At 40.5% G+C, this 17974-nt stretch overlaps 1 protein-coding gene across 1 annotated transcript in view; it reads right to left on the reverse strand.

Moving 5' to 3' along the window:
* The window catches only part of LOC139734994 (protocadherin Fat 1-like), a 127029-nt gene that overhangs the window by 86072 nt on the left and 22983 nt on the right, over positions 1-17974 (reverse strand). Inside the window, exon 2 of the mRNA XM_071645804.1 lies at positions 17141-17275. Within this exon, the coding sequence (XP_071501905.1) occupies positions 17141-17275 (135 nt within the window). The remainder of the gene's footprint in view (positions 1-17140; positions 17276-17974) is intronic.

The raw sequence follows: 17974 nt of genomic DNA on the forward strand, positions 1-17974 counted from the left end.
TCAGTGGATGAATGGAGCTTTGTTGTGCCCTTACGCGCAATTTCATCTGAGATTTTTGTCAACCTTACTCACCTGGATATCTGACATTCCTCTGGAGTTTGCACGTACTGTACTCTCTAAAAAAAATCGAGTGAAAATATTCACTCTTAAAAGAGTGAATACAAAAAAGAGTGAATCTAAAGTGAAATTGGAGTGAATTTTGAGTGAAAATGTTCATTTTCACCCATTTTGGAGTGACCTCAGGGATCACTCTAAGGTTTTGGAGTGATCCCTGAGGTCACTCTAAAACGAGTGAAAATGAACATTTTCACTCAAAATTCACTCAAATTTCGCTCTAAATTCACTCTTTTATGTATTCACTCTTTTAGGAGTGAATATTTTCACTCGATTTTTTTAGAGAGTATCCCACGGTACGTGTCACCCCACTGTGATTCCTCTCATCCCGTCTGCCATTCGAATGAATGCCCTTGCACAATCTTAACTGTCAATTCCTCTGTAATGGATAATGCTGCGCAGTATAAAAGCTTCAATTCATAGGATAAAGACAATTGATTCCACCAAGTTCAACGCAGACAGTCCATCATTGTGATTATTTACTATTTTTGTTGCCATGGCAAAGTGCATTGTTTTCTTTTTTTACGACATCATTCGTGTATAATATACTTTATATTGTATAGAAAAATCCTTGATCAGACGAGTGTAAGAGAAATGAAAAAAAAATGTATCACTTTGGATTATGTCAACTTTTTCTTTTCTTTTCTTTTTGATGATGGAAATAAATAAACTATTGAATTGAAAAACAGTCAAAAGTCTGAGATATCATTTTCAGATACATCACAATCTGCTGAAACTCTATTACCTCAGTACTGAATGGTCATGGAAGAACTTCTTGATAAACATGCATCACAACGAGGCTGTATTGTCATTGACGATCATCCTGTCATTCCTATAGGTACAATCGGGATGTAGCAAATGCCAAGCAAAAGCGACGTCAACTTGAGCGGAAATGGAGAAAGCATCGTTTCAAGTAACAGAGGAACATCACTCAAGATTTGTTCAAAGCAGCGAAGTCTAGTTTTAGAACAATCTTATATTGGAATGTGGATATGATCAGAAGGCCCTGTATGGTATAATCAGCCAACTTCTTTATCAGAAAACTCCCGCAACTAAGAAACTGCCATACAATATTTACCTGATGCTGACCTTGCCATTGATTTCTGTCACTTATTTGCGGGAAAGATTGAGAAAATCCGGGAGTATAAGCCGGCATCTCGACCACTAACTAATGAACAGCATGCGCTATCACATACCTTGACATCATCATCAGGTAGTTGTGATGCCCATCTGACTCTGATACCTCCTTTTTGTCTTGGGGAAATCAAGCGTATAATTCGCAAGACCCCTGCAAAGACATGTCCACTCGACCCAGTGCCTACAGTTCTTGTTAATCAACATTGTGATTTCTATAGCCATACCTATCACTGGTCTGATTAGTGCATGATTACGTGATGGAATATATTCCCAGACAGCATGAAGCTTGCCTCTGCTATACGCCAGTTTTTAAGAAATCTACACTTGACCGCAATGACCTGGCCAGCTATCGCCCAGTGTCAAACCTCCCATTCCTTGCCAAGGTGATGGAGAAAATTGTAGCTAGTCGCCTGACAGCATATCCGCAAGGTAATTATTTCTATGAATGCCTTCAATCATCATACAGGAAGAATCACAGCGTTGGGACAGCACTTTTGAAAGTCTCGGATGACATCCTTACATCAATTGACAGGAAAGCGTTAACCCTTGTTCTACTTGACATGACAGCTGTCTTAGACACTGTTGATCATACTGTCCTTCTTGAGAGACTGCGGGAAGATTTTGGAATTGATGCAAATGTACTCCAGTCGCTCATGTCTTACATCAACAACAGAAGACAAACAGTAGTCATTAATGGAAAGCTGTCCCCTGAGACCATCTTCGTTATGTAGTTTCTCAGTGCTCGGACCTCGGTTCGTTGCTCTTCACACTCTGCATTAGGCCTCCTTGGCTCGATCTATCGTAAAGGAACATGGTCTCGGTGCACATAATATTTCTACGCTGACGACATGCAGTTCTACGTACGTCACTTATGATCCAAAAGTTGAGGCGGTACTGAAGAATGTGCAGCTGCTGCTGTTGGGGATGCTACTGAGGAGATTCGCTGTTGAATGGCAACTTCTTGAAGCTCAATTTACAGTAAGAAAACAGAGTATATCCTGCTTTCGTTTCCACATAAATTAGTAATAGTATCACTGGTGTGCGGGTTCTAATTGGCGAAGAAGCTATATTTCCAAACAACAATTCAGGCTAGAAACCTTGGAGTTAGTCTTCGACAGAACAATGCGCATAGAGAAAAACATAACGTGTGTTTACCAGTCAGCATACTTAACAGCTCTGTAGGATTGCTACAGAAGATATCATTCATGCATAAATGTGTCCTCCCGAGGAGGTATTACACATGCACCCCCTTGAAACTCAATGCCTTTTCCCCACGTGCTACTTCATACAAGGGAAATTAATCTTGGATAAACTTGATGCTTAGGTCCCTAACGGTCAGGCCAACATTCACAACGATCACTATAAGCTTCAAACTAATCTCCGCACTTGTCTTGCATCAAAGCAAGCTGTACTACCCCCATTGGCCTGCACCGGTGTGGCTGAGGCAAGCTCATATTCCAAAGTGTTTACACGGGCCGCTGAAAAACATACTCTCAGCTAGCCAGCGCATCTCATCCAGCGATTATCAACGTATGTTTGCCGAGCCCAGTTCTCTCATGCAGTGACTTCCAGAGTAAAACTGAGTGCAGTGTCGGTTCACGGTGTCCCAGAAGTTCTGGGGGGCATTTCATGAAGGAACTTGTCGGATAAAATATCTGACAAGTCAAATATATCCGACAAGTTCAGAGAAATCAGCCAATTCGACTAAAGAATTTCTCAAAACTTGTCGGATATAATTGACTTGTCAGATATTTTATCAGACAAGTTCCTTCATGAAATGCCCCCCTGATCTTAGCTCCGAGACATAAAAAGGCATTCATTTAGCCTTTGATTTTTTTCTACATCCATATCCTTAGTCCAACACAGGCAGATACTTACACTACCTACCTATATACCTCACTTATTTGTAATCTTTTTTTCACTTTGTTTGTCACCAGGGCGATGTCAACTGCAAACTATGTGTCCGATGCCTTCTTAGCCTTGACTCTCCTACTCCTTTCTTGTGTCAACGTAAAACCAAGATCCGGTTTCTTGTCTAATGCAGTTCGCATATAATAATCCACTACATTTATGACAAAGTTAGGAGATATTGTGTATCGGCTTGAAGTACAAAGATCCCGAAGAACTGTGTCTTACCATCGGGAGTGATGACCTCAGCTCTGTGTTGATGCAGAACAGGTAAATCAGGGCAACGATTTTCTTTTGGATGCCCTAGGCCAAAATGATTTTTAAAAGCTATTGTTTACCATTGGGGAGCAGTGATTTTAAAAATGTTCGAGTTCGCCAATTTCTCATGTACTTGCAACTTCTTGTCCTCCATCGGATAATTTCTTTATTGATATTTGGCCGTACTGAGATGTTCCTGTACTTTACTAACTTTGGGGTCTGCTGGAGTGCTGTCTCTCCTCTTGTTTGCTTATTTCTCAACCATTGTCCCATTTGCATGAAGTTCCAGTGTCTCCATGACACGTCCCCCTCCAAACCCTCATTGGTGGGGGTCATCCCACGAGACCGACACCCACGAGTCATACGGCCCACGAGACCGACATCAAAAATAGGTCCATGAGTCATACAGCCCATGAGTTATACGGCTCACGAGTCATACAGCCCATGCGTTCGACACTAGGCACAAAAAACTCACGAGACCGACACTAGGCAAAGAAAGCCCACGAGACCGACACTAGACAATTAAGGCTCACGAGACCGACAGTACGCAAAAGAGGCTCACGAGACCGACACTGGGCAAAGAAAGCCCACGAGACCGACACTAGGCAAAGAAGGGTCACGAGACCGACACTAGGCAAAGAAAGCCCACGAGACCGACACTAGGCAAAGAAGGCTCATGAGATCGACAGGATGAACAGTGGCATCTACATGTCAATTACAAATGTGTACCTGTACAGGGTGTTCCATTAAGGGGAAAATTACATACTGGCGGGTGCAATTTCGTTACACTGTTGGGCGAAATATTGTAACTTACTAATGACAGCACCATCTACATATCAACGACATTAAGTATGTATTTGTACACGTGTGGCTTCTAGGGGGCAGTTTTGTCACGCTATGAGGAGCAACATTGTTACCATTTTTTTCTTTTTGAAAAAAATAGAATTGTCCTCTTCATGGGACCAACCCCCCCCCCCCCCGCCCCCCCAAAAAAAAATGTATGAGAAATGCTAGAGGACAAGAACGATGAATGGTTTAATTTTAGATGCCATCGTGCTATGATTAATAGGCTTTCTTAATTTCTAGTTAGACGGAGGACAGGATGTAAGTTTTTTTTTCGCCCTTTTCTTTCTCGCCTTATTAGACATCTTATCTGCCTGCTTATACCCGCCTGCTTATGGTTTAATTAGATATGATACATGAAATTCAACGGATGAAAACGTTTTTTATCGCAGCGATTCACCTCGATTTCAGAGGCTTGTGTTTGTAAAATAATCATTCTTTTCAAAACGGTATATTTTTCATGAAATAGAAAAGCTGTTTTCATGGATGCATCTTCTTTTTCCGAATTTTTAACGCTACCTTAATTGACGATTTCATTAATTTCTGTGTATTTATACCATTCCACCACCTTTGCAGGTGACTATCCCCCCCACACACACACACATCATGTAAAGCAGGTGTGCACTACAACACTGACCATTTTGTGAATAATTTTCTTGTAGTGAACTTCATTTCATACCTAGGTATTTTTCTAGTTGGTTGATCTGAATGTCCACATCACTTTATTATTCTTTTTTTTCTAAGTAGGTGTATACCGATATGAGCTTTTCAGATAGGGAAAAGAAGGTGTTGTGTTGTGAAAATGTTGAAACATCTCATGTACTTCTACTGAATTTTGTTTATCTTTTTCACAAACACTCACATACGCAAACACAATTAAAGATCTTGACCGTTCAGGGGGTGAGGGAGGGCAATTGACGAGGTAATACCCTACCTGTAACTTTGCTTTTCCATCTCTCATACCTTCTTTAAGGCCCCCTCACACCTGAGCGAATTGCCTGAAATATGACTTGCGATGGCTGGCGAAAGGCATTTTTGGAAAAATCGTTTTCATTGGTAATTGATAGTAAGTCATCTTTACCCTTCGTGTTTGGGTTCGTACACCTTCTGAACTAACAGTTGCGATTATTCAAATTCGCACGGGATTTTTGAACATGTTTAAAATTTCCCGACGAATTGAAAAATCGTCTGTCATTCGCATCTCTTATTCAGTCTGCGGTAATCGTTCGTTTATCGTTCGTGTGCTATTGTCACGCATAGTCCCTCATCGCGCTTTTGCCAAGATGGACCGATCTCGAAAGATCCCTAAACGAAGCAACACGATGACTAAATATGACTTGCGCATAGAAACGAAGATACTATGACAAACGTATTTTCGCTTGCCATCTTCTATGCGAAGGGAAACTAAGATTGACTTTTACTAAATTTGAAAGGCGATGCATACACGAAGGCAAGTCTAAGAGATACTATGATAAACTGTGGATTGCGAAGTGATACGAATACGAGCGAATGACCTGACGAAAAAAATTGGCGAATGCTGAGCTGCTCTATGTGACCAGCCACTCACCACGCTACTCATATATTTTTATAAACATTCCACCTGAAAGTTTCAAAGTTTCTTCAGAAAAATGGAAGATGCAGCCCGCCTCAGAGTCCAGTATTTACTGGCAATGGCTCAGAATTATATTATACATCAGCAGCCGAACCTACACCAGTTCATCAGAGGCCGCTTCAGATGGAGACGAGGCTTCAGACGACGTCGTATCTGGAGAAGGACGTGGCTGAACCCTGTCAGAAGAAGGGCTTTTGGAATCTACGACCAGCTGTTGGTTAAGCTTCGAAGAGAAGACCCTTCGACTTTCAAAAAAATTTCTCTGCATGCCCCCTGAACTCTACGATGAAATCCTGGAGAGGGTCAGAGGAAGAATCAGGAGGCAGTACACCTGGTACAGGGAGCCGCTGGAAGAAGGTCTCAAGTTGGCAGCTACTCTCCGTCATCTTGTGTCTGGCACCAAGTACTCCGACATGCAGTATGGGTGGAGGGTGCCTGAAAACGCCCTCTCTGTAGTGGCCAGGGAAGTGTGTCAGGCCATATGTGACGAGTATGCAGATGAAGTCATGACAGCCCCTTCAACCCCTGATGGATGGAGACAACTTGCTGGTTGATTCTACAAGCGGCGGAATTTTCCCCACTGTGTGGCAGCTATTGATGGCAAGCATGTGGCCATCAAAAAGCCTCCTCTGTCCGGCTCGCTATGCTGCAATGCTGCAACTACAAGGGCTTCTTAGTATAATCCTGTTGGCTATAGTGGACAGTGACTACAAATTTATCTGGTGCGATGTTGGTGGTAGGTATAATAGGGGAAAGGGGGTAGGTCGAGTCAATTTAGGGGTACGTCAGATTTGTCATCACCTCACCCCCATTGTTACTGTTTCAATATTTTTTTTTTGGCTAAAATGATAGCAATTGGGGCAATTCATATCAGTTTTTGCTTGATACCCTTTTTCTTCTTCAAAAACGTGCTTTAAAAATAATTAATAATATTGGATATTTATTTCACACAAATGATCTATTGTGTAAAAGCAAAAATCTGAAATTGATTGATTGATTTGTTTCATTATAATATTGGTATTTTTATGTATAAATTTTCAATTGATGAGCTTCCTGACATTTTTGCACTTATGATCATAAGAAATAACTCTCTTCATATCTACCCAACTCGTCATCGTGATGACTATCACCTTCAACGTACTCGCACAATTTTTGCGAAAAAAAAAACATTAATGTTTACAGTGCCAAAAATACTGGAATCTTCCGGCTGATTTTACTGTTTATCTTTGACGTCCTTTAAATGTAAATGTTGCGTTGATGATTTCTCTGGCCGCACTGAAATCTGGACGGACCTGGTCGCTTTTATACTCCCCGAGGAGCGCACACACACGGACGAGAACGCCTGATCTATATTCTTTCGTCTCCGTTTCCAATCGCACGCCATATCAAACCATTGCTCATTGTTCGTTCGTGTTATCGGGTCATATCAACCCTTCGCTCGCCTTCGGCCGCAATTTACTCAAAGAAGTGAACCGAAAAATCGTTATCCTTCGCATGTCATATTTATCCTTCGCTTACCGTTCGTTAATCATATTTGACTTTAGTTTATAATCGGATGATTTGAAAGCAATTTTATTTGAAATCGTTGAATTCGCGCGCATTTCGTGCGTTTTTCCCATTCGTCCCCCTTCGTCCCCCTACATTCGCTCAGGTGTGAGGGGGCTTTTACGCCATTATCTGGACACCCTATACAATTAATCGGTCTATAGGTGGCGCTGTTCATCCTGTCGGTCTCGTGGGCCTTCTTTGTCTAGTGTCGGTCTCGTGATCCTCTTTTGCCTGGTGTCGGTCTCGTGGGCATCTTTTATCTAGTGTCGGTCTCGTGAGCCTTTTGTGCGCAGTGTCGGTCTCATGGGCTTTCTTTGTTTGTGTCGGTCTCGTGAGCCTTTTGTGCGTACTTACTCAGTGTCGAACTCGTGGGCTGTATAACTAGTGGGCTGTATGACTTGTGAGCTGTACGACTTGTGGGATGTATGACTCGTGGGTGTCGGTCTCGTGACGTGCACCCCATTGGTGTCATTGCCTAGTTGTTCTATTGATTAACCTGTTCTCAACTTCCAAACTGTACGTCCCCTGGAGTTCAGTGTCCTCTTTAAAGGCTCCCCAGTCATACACAACTTTCCTAGGCTAGGCCTTGACTTTTCTAGACTCAATCTGACCTCAGTCAAGACGAGCATATATATATATATATATATATATATATGATGGCTTCCTGGTGAACTGTCATACGCTTCGGTGTTTCATACACTGTCCTTTCCTTTCTTCCTTACGGGAATGAAGTCGATCTGGTAATACGAAAGGTGCATGTCAGACAGGGAGGTACACATCTTTCCTGGTATCTCCCAATATCTTATTGGCTCCAGGTCTGACTCTAGCAAAGTATCCCTTAGCAGGACACGCTTTCGGTTGATAGAGTCGTGGCATACCATCAGCGGTTCTCCTTGCTATCCTTTGATACTGAGTTGTGAATTGAAATCTCCCATTCCTAGCTAGATGTTATGTGCAGGACAATCAGATATAGCCACGCGCATTTCCTCTCTGTTCCCATCTTTTGGGCTGCATTCTGTGCGTTCAGTGAGTCTGGGGTTTCTATTATCTTCGAGATTAGGCCAAAAAAAAAAATTTTACTTGCCCTTAATTGTCAAAACCCAAGAGGGTCGGTAGGTTTGTTTTGTTTTGTTTTATTATTATTTTTTTAAAATACAGGGGAATCCCGTTATAACGAGATCGTCGGTTCCGGGTGATTTTCTCGTTATATCCGGATTCTCGTTGTATCCGAACACGCGTGGAATGTACACTTTATAATAAACATGGTCTGTTAAAATTGGGTAACTTGCATTAGATATTATATCTGCGGCACTGGAGTAATCTCTTTTACCATCGTTTGTTAGCTTCGGTATTTACAGGTATCACAAATCGCCATCCTCTAATGCAACTCGTGCCGAGTTCTCGGCTGATGTTTTGACCAAGTGACTCTTAATTTCAATCTTTGTCCTCTCTATGGGCTAATCGTGCATTACCCTGCATTCCTTGATTGCAAGAGTCTGTCAGCAACTCTCTTCAAATAAGGGACCCAGTTCTTCTCTCTTGTTCACTGTCCTTATATTCTTCCCATTCAGTATGCCAATCTTGGCTCTTCCACATGACAGGACTCACCCCCCCCCCCCATTCAGACAAGAGAGTTCTTGTATCGATATAAGACGTATGAATATAGGACGTTTTTTTAAACGATGTTTTGAGCATCGTTTCGTACAATTATCCTGTATCCATACAACTTTTTTTTTTTTTGGGGGGGGGTTGCGTCTGAAAGATGTCATATTCGTATGTCGTATAAGTACTCTCTTAAAAAAAAATCGAGTTTTGGAGTGACCTCAGGGATCACTCGAAAATTTTGGAGTGATCCGTGAGGTCCCTCTAAAACGAGTGAAAATGAACATTTTCACTCAAAATTCATTCCAATTTCACTCTAAATTCACTCTTTTTGTATTCATTCTTTTAAGATTGAATATTTTAACTCGATTTTTTTTTAGAGAGTAGACGAGCTTGTTCGCAACGCGCGATTAGGGCCCGACCCCTACCAACTAGTACTTCCGGGTTATTTGCAACGATCGCGATCCTTGTTTTCTGTATGCAGTACGGTTTACGTTGGGAAAAGCAAGATTTAACAAAGAGACTTACAGATCCTAATTCAAAATACGATTTGGCTGAATACTATTTACCACATCGTTGGCGTGTTAAGTTCAATAGAAATAATATCGATGGCGTAAGGAGAAAAAGAAAACGGAGGCCTAGCGAACTGTACGTGTTGGCGCTAACCACAGATGAGTCCAACTCAAAGTTCGTATTGGGCCACGGAGAGACTCGTACGGAATATTCATGAGATTCCCATGAAAGCTCAACTAAGCGCGAGGTCTAAATGCTCTTAACCATAGACAATGGGGCGTTGCGTCTGATCATCTGGACTCATATCAGTATGTCGTATATCCATTATAGTATATCCATTATATGAATATACGTTAAGTCGGTACGTCTGAAAGCGCTATGATTAGGTGATCCGAGTATCCTCTCGGATCATTCGCTTTAGATTTTCTCTCTCTCTATCTGTGTGTGTGTGTGTGTGTGTGTGTGTGTGTTGTTGTTGTTGTTGTTTTGTGGGGTTTTTTTTAATCTCAGAGTTGATCAATCCATCCGCCGGTCTTCCCGAGCGGACTTAGAACTGGTAGAGTCATAACGATGTCTCTCGGGAATTAAGGGCTTAGTGCTGTTAACTGGCTTCTCCAAATGGCTGGTTGCACTAGCGCTACTCGAGTAAGTCTTTTTTTTTTTCGAGGTGTGTACTGTTTTGAGGACTAACAGACTGTGCTTCTTCACATTTTCGGGGGGAAGTCAACTGGCGACGGAAAGCATCACTGCTGGGAATCCAACAAATTCGCCGTCTATGGCGGATTTATCTGAACTCCCATGAGGTCCGCGTGAAACTGATATCCAATGGGCTTGTCATTCGGGGAGGAAACGCCGCAGTATACGACGTGAACCCATTCACGAGGTCAAAGGATAAGAACGTGACCAGAGTGACTATATCAAAGACATCCCGTTGTCTGTCAGTGACGCAGTCATCCGTAGCAAGATAGAAAACCAAAAATACCAAATCCAAGGGGACATCTATCGCCAAATACTGAGGGTGAACGGTCAACTGACCAACTGTCTAAATGGTGACCGGGTACTATACATCACCCCACCCTCACCCCCTACCACGGAAATTGTTATTTGGAAACAACTTCATGGGACGTGTATACCATCCGGGACAACCCGAGCAATCTGGTGCAGCTGGCCCGGTAACATGCTCCAGATGCCTTGAATCGGGACACCATGTATCCAGCTGCCACAATGAGGTGAAATGCCAACTTTGTAAAACCACTGGCCACAAAAGGAACGAGTGTCCACAGAACCTGGCACTACGCAGTCACGTAGCAACGCCCGACGCCTAACCACAGCGACAACCCACCACAGCACGTGAGAACTCCGGAAGTAACGATCCAACACACCCCGTCGAGACTGCGAGTCAAAGCACCAAGACGCGACAAGCTTGTCTCGCCGATTTCATCACAAAGCTTGTGCAACAACCACTGCAAACCAACGATCCCGAAAGATCTGAGGCCATCGATCTTCGATCACCGACGAGAACGCGATCAACCTCATATAGTGCAGAACCATCTGGAACGGCATGTGAAGCAACATAACGCACGCGATCACAGGCAAAGGTCAGTGAAAGCACGCCCCGTGATGACGAGAAAAGAGAACAGCAAACGGATGGAGAATATGATGATGAAACATGCAGTATCCACACGAACAGCGATAATGATGATTCTACGTTATGCACGGAGACTCCTCCTTTGAAGGCTGCTGGGAAGACAAAGGAATCTAAGAAAAGGAAAGTGAAACCAACGAAGAAGCAAAAGTGAGTAAATTATTTGATTGTGATTGATTAGAAAACAGGAAGTTTCACCAAGAGCGATGGAGTGTTTCCATTTTGTCTCTTTACATGTAAGAGGAATATGTGATACATCCAAACGGAAGAAAATATTCTTATGGTTGAAACGTCAAAAATGTGATATAGCTTTCTTACAAAAAACATTCAGGAGAATTTGAAAAAAAGTTATTTCAAATGAATGGAAAGGATTTCGAATATACGATCATGGAACAAAACACTCAAAAGGTGTAGCTGTTTTAATCAGAGACGATATTCCCATTGACGTCATAGATATACATTCCAAAGGTGACGGTAGAGCCATTGCGTTAAGATTTGTATGTTATGATTCTGTTTATTTCTGCCTAAATGTATACGCTCCGGCAAAAAAAAAGGAAAAAAACGCAGAAAAAGAGCCGTTATACGCATTTTTTAACTGGGTAAAAAGGATCAAGAAATCAAGTGAAATTATGATTGCAGGAGGAGACTGGAATTGTGTACAAAATAAAAAGTTAGATACAAATGGAATGTCCTACATATACTTACCAAAAAATATTTTGTTAAATTTCAGCAATGTTATGATTTCATAGATATGTGGAGAAATGTACGTGGAGACATCTGTCTCTCAGTATATGCTCACGCCTTGATTATTAGCTTGTCTCCAGGACATACGCTCCGTATGTACATTCCTTAGATATCAAATCAGTGTTGAAATGTGATCATAATGCGGTGACAATGAAGTTTCGGGTGACAACAAAAAAGAGAGGAAGGGGTTTCTGGATATTGAATAATTCATTGCTTAAAAATGAAAGATATAAACAAGGTATAAAAAACATTCAAAAGGTTGAAATGCAATGTGATAAATTTGATGCTCAGTTAAGATGGGAAATATATAAGATAAGAATAAAAGAATACAATATTGAATATGCATCTGAATTGTCACAAAAGAAGAAGAAATATATCAGGAGCATCGAAGAAGAATATAAAAGATTGAGTATAAGTGTTAATGAAGATCAAAATATTAATGATTTAGATAAGATTAATCGCTTAAAACATGAGATAGATAGATGGTATGAATATCAATGTAAAGGTGCATATGTTAGATCAAGGGCAAGGTGGCTTAAGTCAGGAGAGAAGTCATCTAGATATTTTTTTAAAGCTTTAAAAAGCAAAGAGTAAGAAATAAATTGTATTGAAATTGATGGTAAGATATTCAGAGATGATGAAGAGATTTTGATTTAAAAAAACACATTTTTTTTAATGTTAATCTTCATGGAACAGGCGATTCTAAAACTGATATTAAAGATTATATTTCTAATTTAGACTTTAATGTTTTGAGGGAGGAAGACGCGAACATCTGCGAGGGAAAACTCACAGAAAATGAATGCTGGTTTGCACTTAAGTCTATGCATTTGAATAAGTCAACTGGCAGTGACAGTCTAAGTGTAGAAATTTACAGATGTTTCTGGGAAGACCTGAAACAGATGGTAATCGACAGTTTGAATCAAGGATATGAAAAAAAAAAGAAGAATTGTCTTTTTCTCAAAGTCAAGCTATTTTAACACTCTTGTATAAAAAGGCAATAAGATCATATTAGATAATTGGCGACCTATTCCGTTGCTTACTATAGATTGTAAGTTGGCGGCCCGTGTTTTGACAATCAGATTGAAAAAAATAGTTCAGTGTATTGTATCCGAGGACCAATATGGTTTTATGTAAAATTGTTCTGCATCAGAGAGTATACGGACAGTTGAAGATGTAATTGATTATTGTCAATGTACTGAAACACCCGCTATTATTATGTCATTAGATTTCAAGAAAGGCTTTGATACTATTAATCATGATTTTTTTTGTTTGGTTTGTTGAAGGAACTAAGATTTAAAGAATCCTTCATCAGATAGATTATAACGTTGTACAGCAATGCTAATGGTAGAGTAATGAATTATGCTTGGATATCTGAAGAATTATTTATCAAAAAGAGGTGTGCGGCAAGGATGTCTTATCAGCTCTTTTGTTTTCATTGTTGCAGAAATTATAGCAGCAAAATAAAGCAGAATGTTAAAATAAAAGGTATTTCAGTACCTAATATCGAATTAAAAAGTGAGTATAAAGATGACATAGAAGACAGTTTTGAGAAACGGCACAAGGCAGGTGTAGTCTTGGTGGACCTAACAGCAGCATATGACACTGTGTGGCATCGGGGCCTCATCCTCAAACTCCTCAAACTCGCCAACTTGTGCGGTTTATCGCCAACATCATAGCTAACCGCAAATTCATCCTCAAGACAAGTGATGGACAGTCTAGCCGACCAAGACGCCTGAGGAATGGAGTCCCCCAAGACTCAGTTCTGGCCCCCATGCTTTCCAACATCTACATCAGCGACCTACATTTAACAACATCACGCAAGTATGGTTACGCTGATGACCTTGCTCTTCTTTACTCTGACAAATGTTGGTCCAGAGTAGAAGATGTACTAACGAAGGATATGGCAGACCTCGCAACTTACCTGGAGACATGGAGACTCAAGCTGAGCGTGGCAAAAACCACTACCACAGCCTTCCATCTAAACACCAAGGAAGCTCGCCGTCAGCTGACAGTGCCACTCAATGGATCACCTCTGCCATACAACCCCACCCCAACATACCTCGGGGTAAAGCTAGACCGGCAGCTGACATTCAAACATCACCTTGAGTCACTGAGAGCCAATGTGTCACCCAGAAACAATCTCCTTCGTCGCCTAGCAGGGTCATCTTGGGGAGCCAACACACCCACCCTTCGTACTGGAGCCCTTGCCCTGGTATATAGCGCTGCAGAGTATGCTGCACCAGCATGGTGCATGAGCGTGCATACACACAAGCTTGACACCACGCTCAATGAGACACTGGGGATCATCACTGGCTGTCTGAGGCCCACTCCATCTGAGCTCCTCCCTGCGCTAGCTGGCATAGCACCCGCAGCCCTGCGCAGAGAGCACTTAACCCACAGCCTCGTGGAAAAAGCCTCACTGGACCCAGGACACCCCTTCACAACCTTGCCCAGATTCCCAACCATGATCGCCAACGACTACCTTCCCGCCGCCCTTTTTCTCGCCACGCCACAACCCTTTGCCATTCCAACTTCAACATGCTCGAAGCATGGAGAGCACGCTGGCAGGAGATCCAATATCCCACCCAATATTCAGTCCACCCGAATACGCTATTGCCACTCGGAGCAGAACTAGCCCGCAGAGAATGGGTTACCCTGAACCGCTTACGAACTGGTGTTGGGCGCTTCAATCAGAACATGAAACGCTAACGGGGGACTGCGCCCATCGGCAGCTTGTATCTGTGGACACCCCGACCAGACTGCACACCATGTAATCCACAACTGCTCTACCCTCAGCCCACCAGAAAGCACCACCGTCAACCTGACCAACCCCGACCCGGATACAGTGAGCTGGCTGCAACGCCTGATCCAAATTGCGTAGCTGACTCATACGCAAGAAGAAGAAGAAGTATAAAGATATTCGAATTACTCAATTTGCTGATGATACTACAATTTTAGTTGATTCTGTTGATTCTTTTACAGAAGTAATGAAAGAAGTAGAAATTTTCGGTGAAAATGCTGGCCCAAAAATTAATTGGTCAAAATCATAGTTTATGAGACTGAATTTAGATATTCAAAATATTGGAGAATTAAATCTCACAGAAGATGCCATAAAATGCCTCGGTATATATATGGGGAAATGCTATAAAGAAGTTGAAAACCTTAACTGGGAAGGCAATACATGTATAGGGAAAATAAAAAATACGTTAGATTTATGGAGAATGAGAAATTTGACACTGTATGGAAAGGTGACCATCAGTCAATTAGTCCCATCTCAGTTAGTATACACATCTACAGCAGTACCTGTGCCCTTAAAAATGATTAGGTCAGGAAATAGATTACTGTATTCCCTTTAGTGGAATATTCCAAACGGGAAAAGGTAAAACGCACTATATGCTGCAACTCAGAAACAGGAGGAGGACTTAAAATGGTCGATTTGCTTTCAAAATGTTTATCTCTCCGTTTATCATGGATTAAGAAGTATTTTTCTGGGGAACGAATGTCATAGAAGATTTTGTTTCAATATTTGACCCAGAAAATTGGTGGAATGTCTTTGTGTTGGAAATTTAATTGCAAGAAAAATGATATATTAGGAATATGCAGAAGGAGAAAAATACATGAATTTTACATTGACCTTTTCTGTTCATGGTCTGAGTTAAGTACATGCAGATATGTTCAATTTTAATGATATAAAGAAGAAGTTGTTTGGAATAATATCAATATTAGATATGAAAATGAAATGTTGTGTTTCCAGAGTTGGATAAAGGAAAATGTTATCACAGTGAAACAGATTATAGAAGATGGGGAATGGAAAGACCTAACATCCATAAATGAAACCTTCCGAGACAGGCAGCTGCTCGCCTCATTTGAATTGTCTAAATTGAAAAAAGCATTCCCCAGGTTATGATTGGATAAGTTACGTAATTACATACAGACTCCTGTACTGCTGCAAAAAGAAGAATTTGATGCTGTTGAGTTGTCAATAGGTAATAAAATCATTGTTGAGAAAACGTCAGCTAAACATTATTATAGATTATTTTTGCATGAAAAAAAGCAATCACCTTCGTGTTTATACTTCTGGCAAGGTTACTTGGATTTACCCTGTGATTTTGATTGGAAAAAAGTATTGCAATATAAGTTTCATCATATTAATGATAATAGATTAAGCAATGTAATTTCAAGCTTTTTCATCGAATATTGTCAAGTAAAGACAATTTGTATAAATGGGAAATTTTGAATGATAATTTGTGTATTATATGTTATCGTAAAGAAACCACTTGTCATTTTTTTTTTTGCTAAAATGCAAAAAAAAAAAATCAAAATGTACTGGAAAGTGGTTTCGGTTTTAATTCGAAATATTATCGATCTTGTAATTGATATTAATGAAACAGTCATTATTCTTGGATATGATATAGGCAACAAAAAGATGGAATTAGTTAACTTTTTGTTGAATTATGCCCAATTCATTGTTTACAGGAATTATGTCAGAGATCGCAAGGAAAAACAAATGTTTGTTCAATGTACACCATTTAGTAGAAGATTTGAAAGCGGAATTAAGATTTTATATCAGTTTGAAGTGCAACCTAACAAGATTCGATGATATTGGATTAAGAAGAATACACAACTACCTTGGTTGGTATCATTGATGTACCCTTTAATTATTTTTTCCCGTCAAAATGATTATGTTAAGTGCCTTTTGGATACTTGTGGATAAAGTGATCGTAAATATGCGAAGTTATGTGGAAAAATAAAGTACCTCAGATGAGGAAAAAAAAATCATGGGCTCCAGGCAAACCATTTGAAAGCAACTTTGTATCCCCTATCTAAATAAAATAGGAATTCTTTCAGAGTATGTTACCAATGTAATTATGTATTTTCGGGGAAGGGGTCTAAAAACTGTCATCGCTTCTGTCATGACCACTTCATCTTTTTTCTTCTTACCTGTAAGAATACCTGATAACTGCAATTTTGCTTGGCTGTACTACTAGTATTTTTCTATCTTGATCTAAAAATACATATTTACAGCTACACATTTTGGGTGCTTTTGCACCACCCCTTGGCCCCCATCGGGGCTATCTTTACCAGTCCAAAACAGTGTTTCATATATAATGATAAAATACTACCACAACTGCTCTATGCTGGCCCTTTTCATGTATATCTGCTTTTGCTGTAGAGCATATTTGACACACGATGCCTTTTGTAAAAATTCAATTTACCGTATTCTGCCAGGTATGTCTTCGACTCATCAGCAAGTGCCGGGCAGGAGAACGCAGTTGTCTTGCCGGGGAAGACTGTCAGCAGGGTGATAATTACACCGGTGCAGCGAAGCGTTGGAAGCAAAATTGACAGCACTGAAAGGTGAATGTAATAAATATCAATACTTGTAACACCTCATTCTCAAATCTGTCAAACGCCACTCGTTTGGTTCTCACTGAATGTGATAAATAGACCAATGCTACACTATAATAGATTCGGTAGAAGTTTCTGTAAAATGTGAAAATATCAAATTGACTGGAATTTCACATAGTATTTGCGTAGAATTAGCCTTAAACATTCAGCACAAAGGATATATCTAAAAGTACGTTTTGTGTTTTCCTTGTCCAGCCTTTTTACCCGATGATAATCACTGGCAGTTCCTATGCAGATGAACTGATGGATGAACAAGGCAGCTGAAATTATGGCTTGAATATGACATTCCATTAAGCTAAGTATACGGTGACCCTTTAACGCCCGTTATTTATTTTTTGTTTTCAATCGTTATGATTACTTCGTCTATTTTTTTACCATGACAAGAGTGTATTGTTTCTTTTTTGTTGTCATAATATCATTTGTGTATATATTTTATATTGTGTTCGATGACCTGTCCTTATCAGTTGAATGAAAGTCATTTTTTCCCCAAACTTTTTAGCCCTAAATGGATTATTTTATTATCTCCATATCAACATAATACAAAACTCAAAGCATTCAACCATAATCTCCTTTTTTCTTAACATTTCTCACATAAACATTTACACAAACAAATGTTGGAGTGACAGCCACTTTAAACTGAA

The sequence above is a fragment of the Diadema antillarum genome, unplaced genomic scaffold (genome assembly GCF_040938485.1).
Source record: "Diadema antillarum isolate AM-2024a unplaced genomic scaffold, OU_Dant_1.0 scf00000003, whole genome shotgun sequence".
Taxonomy (NCBI): Eukaryota; Metazoa; Echinodermata; class Echinoidea; order Diadematoida; family Diadematidae; genus Diadema; species Diadema antillarum.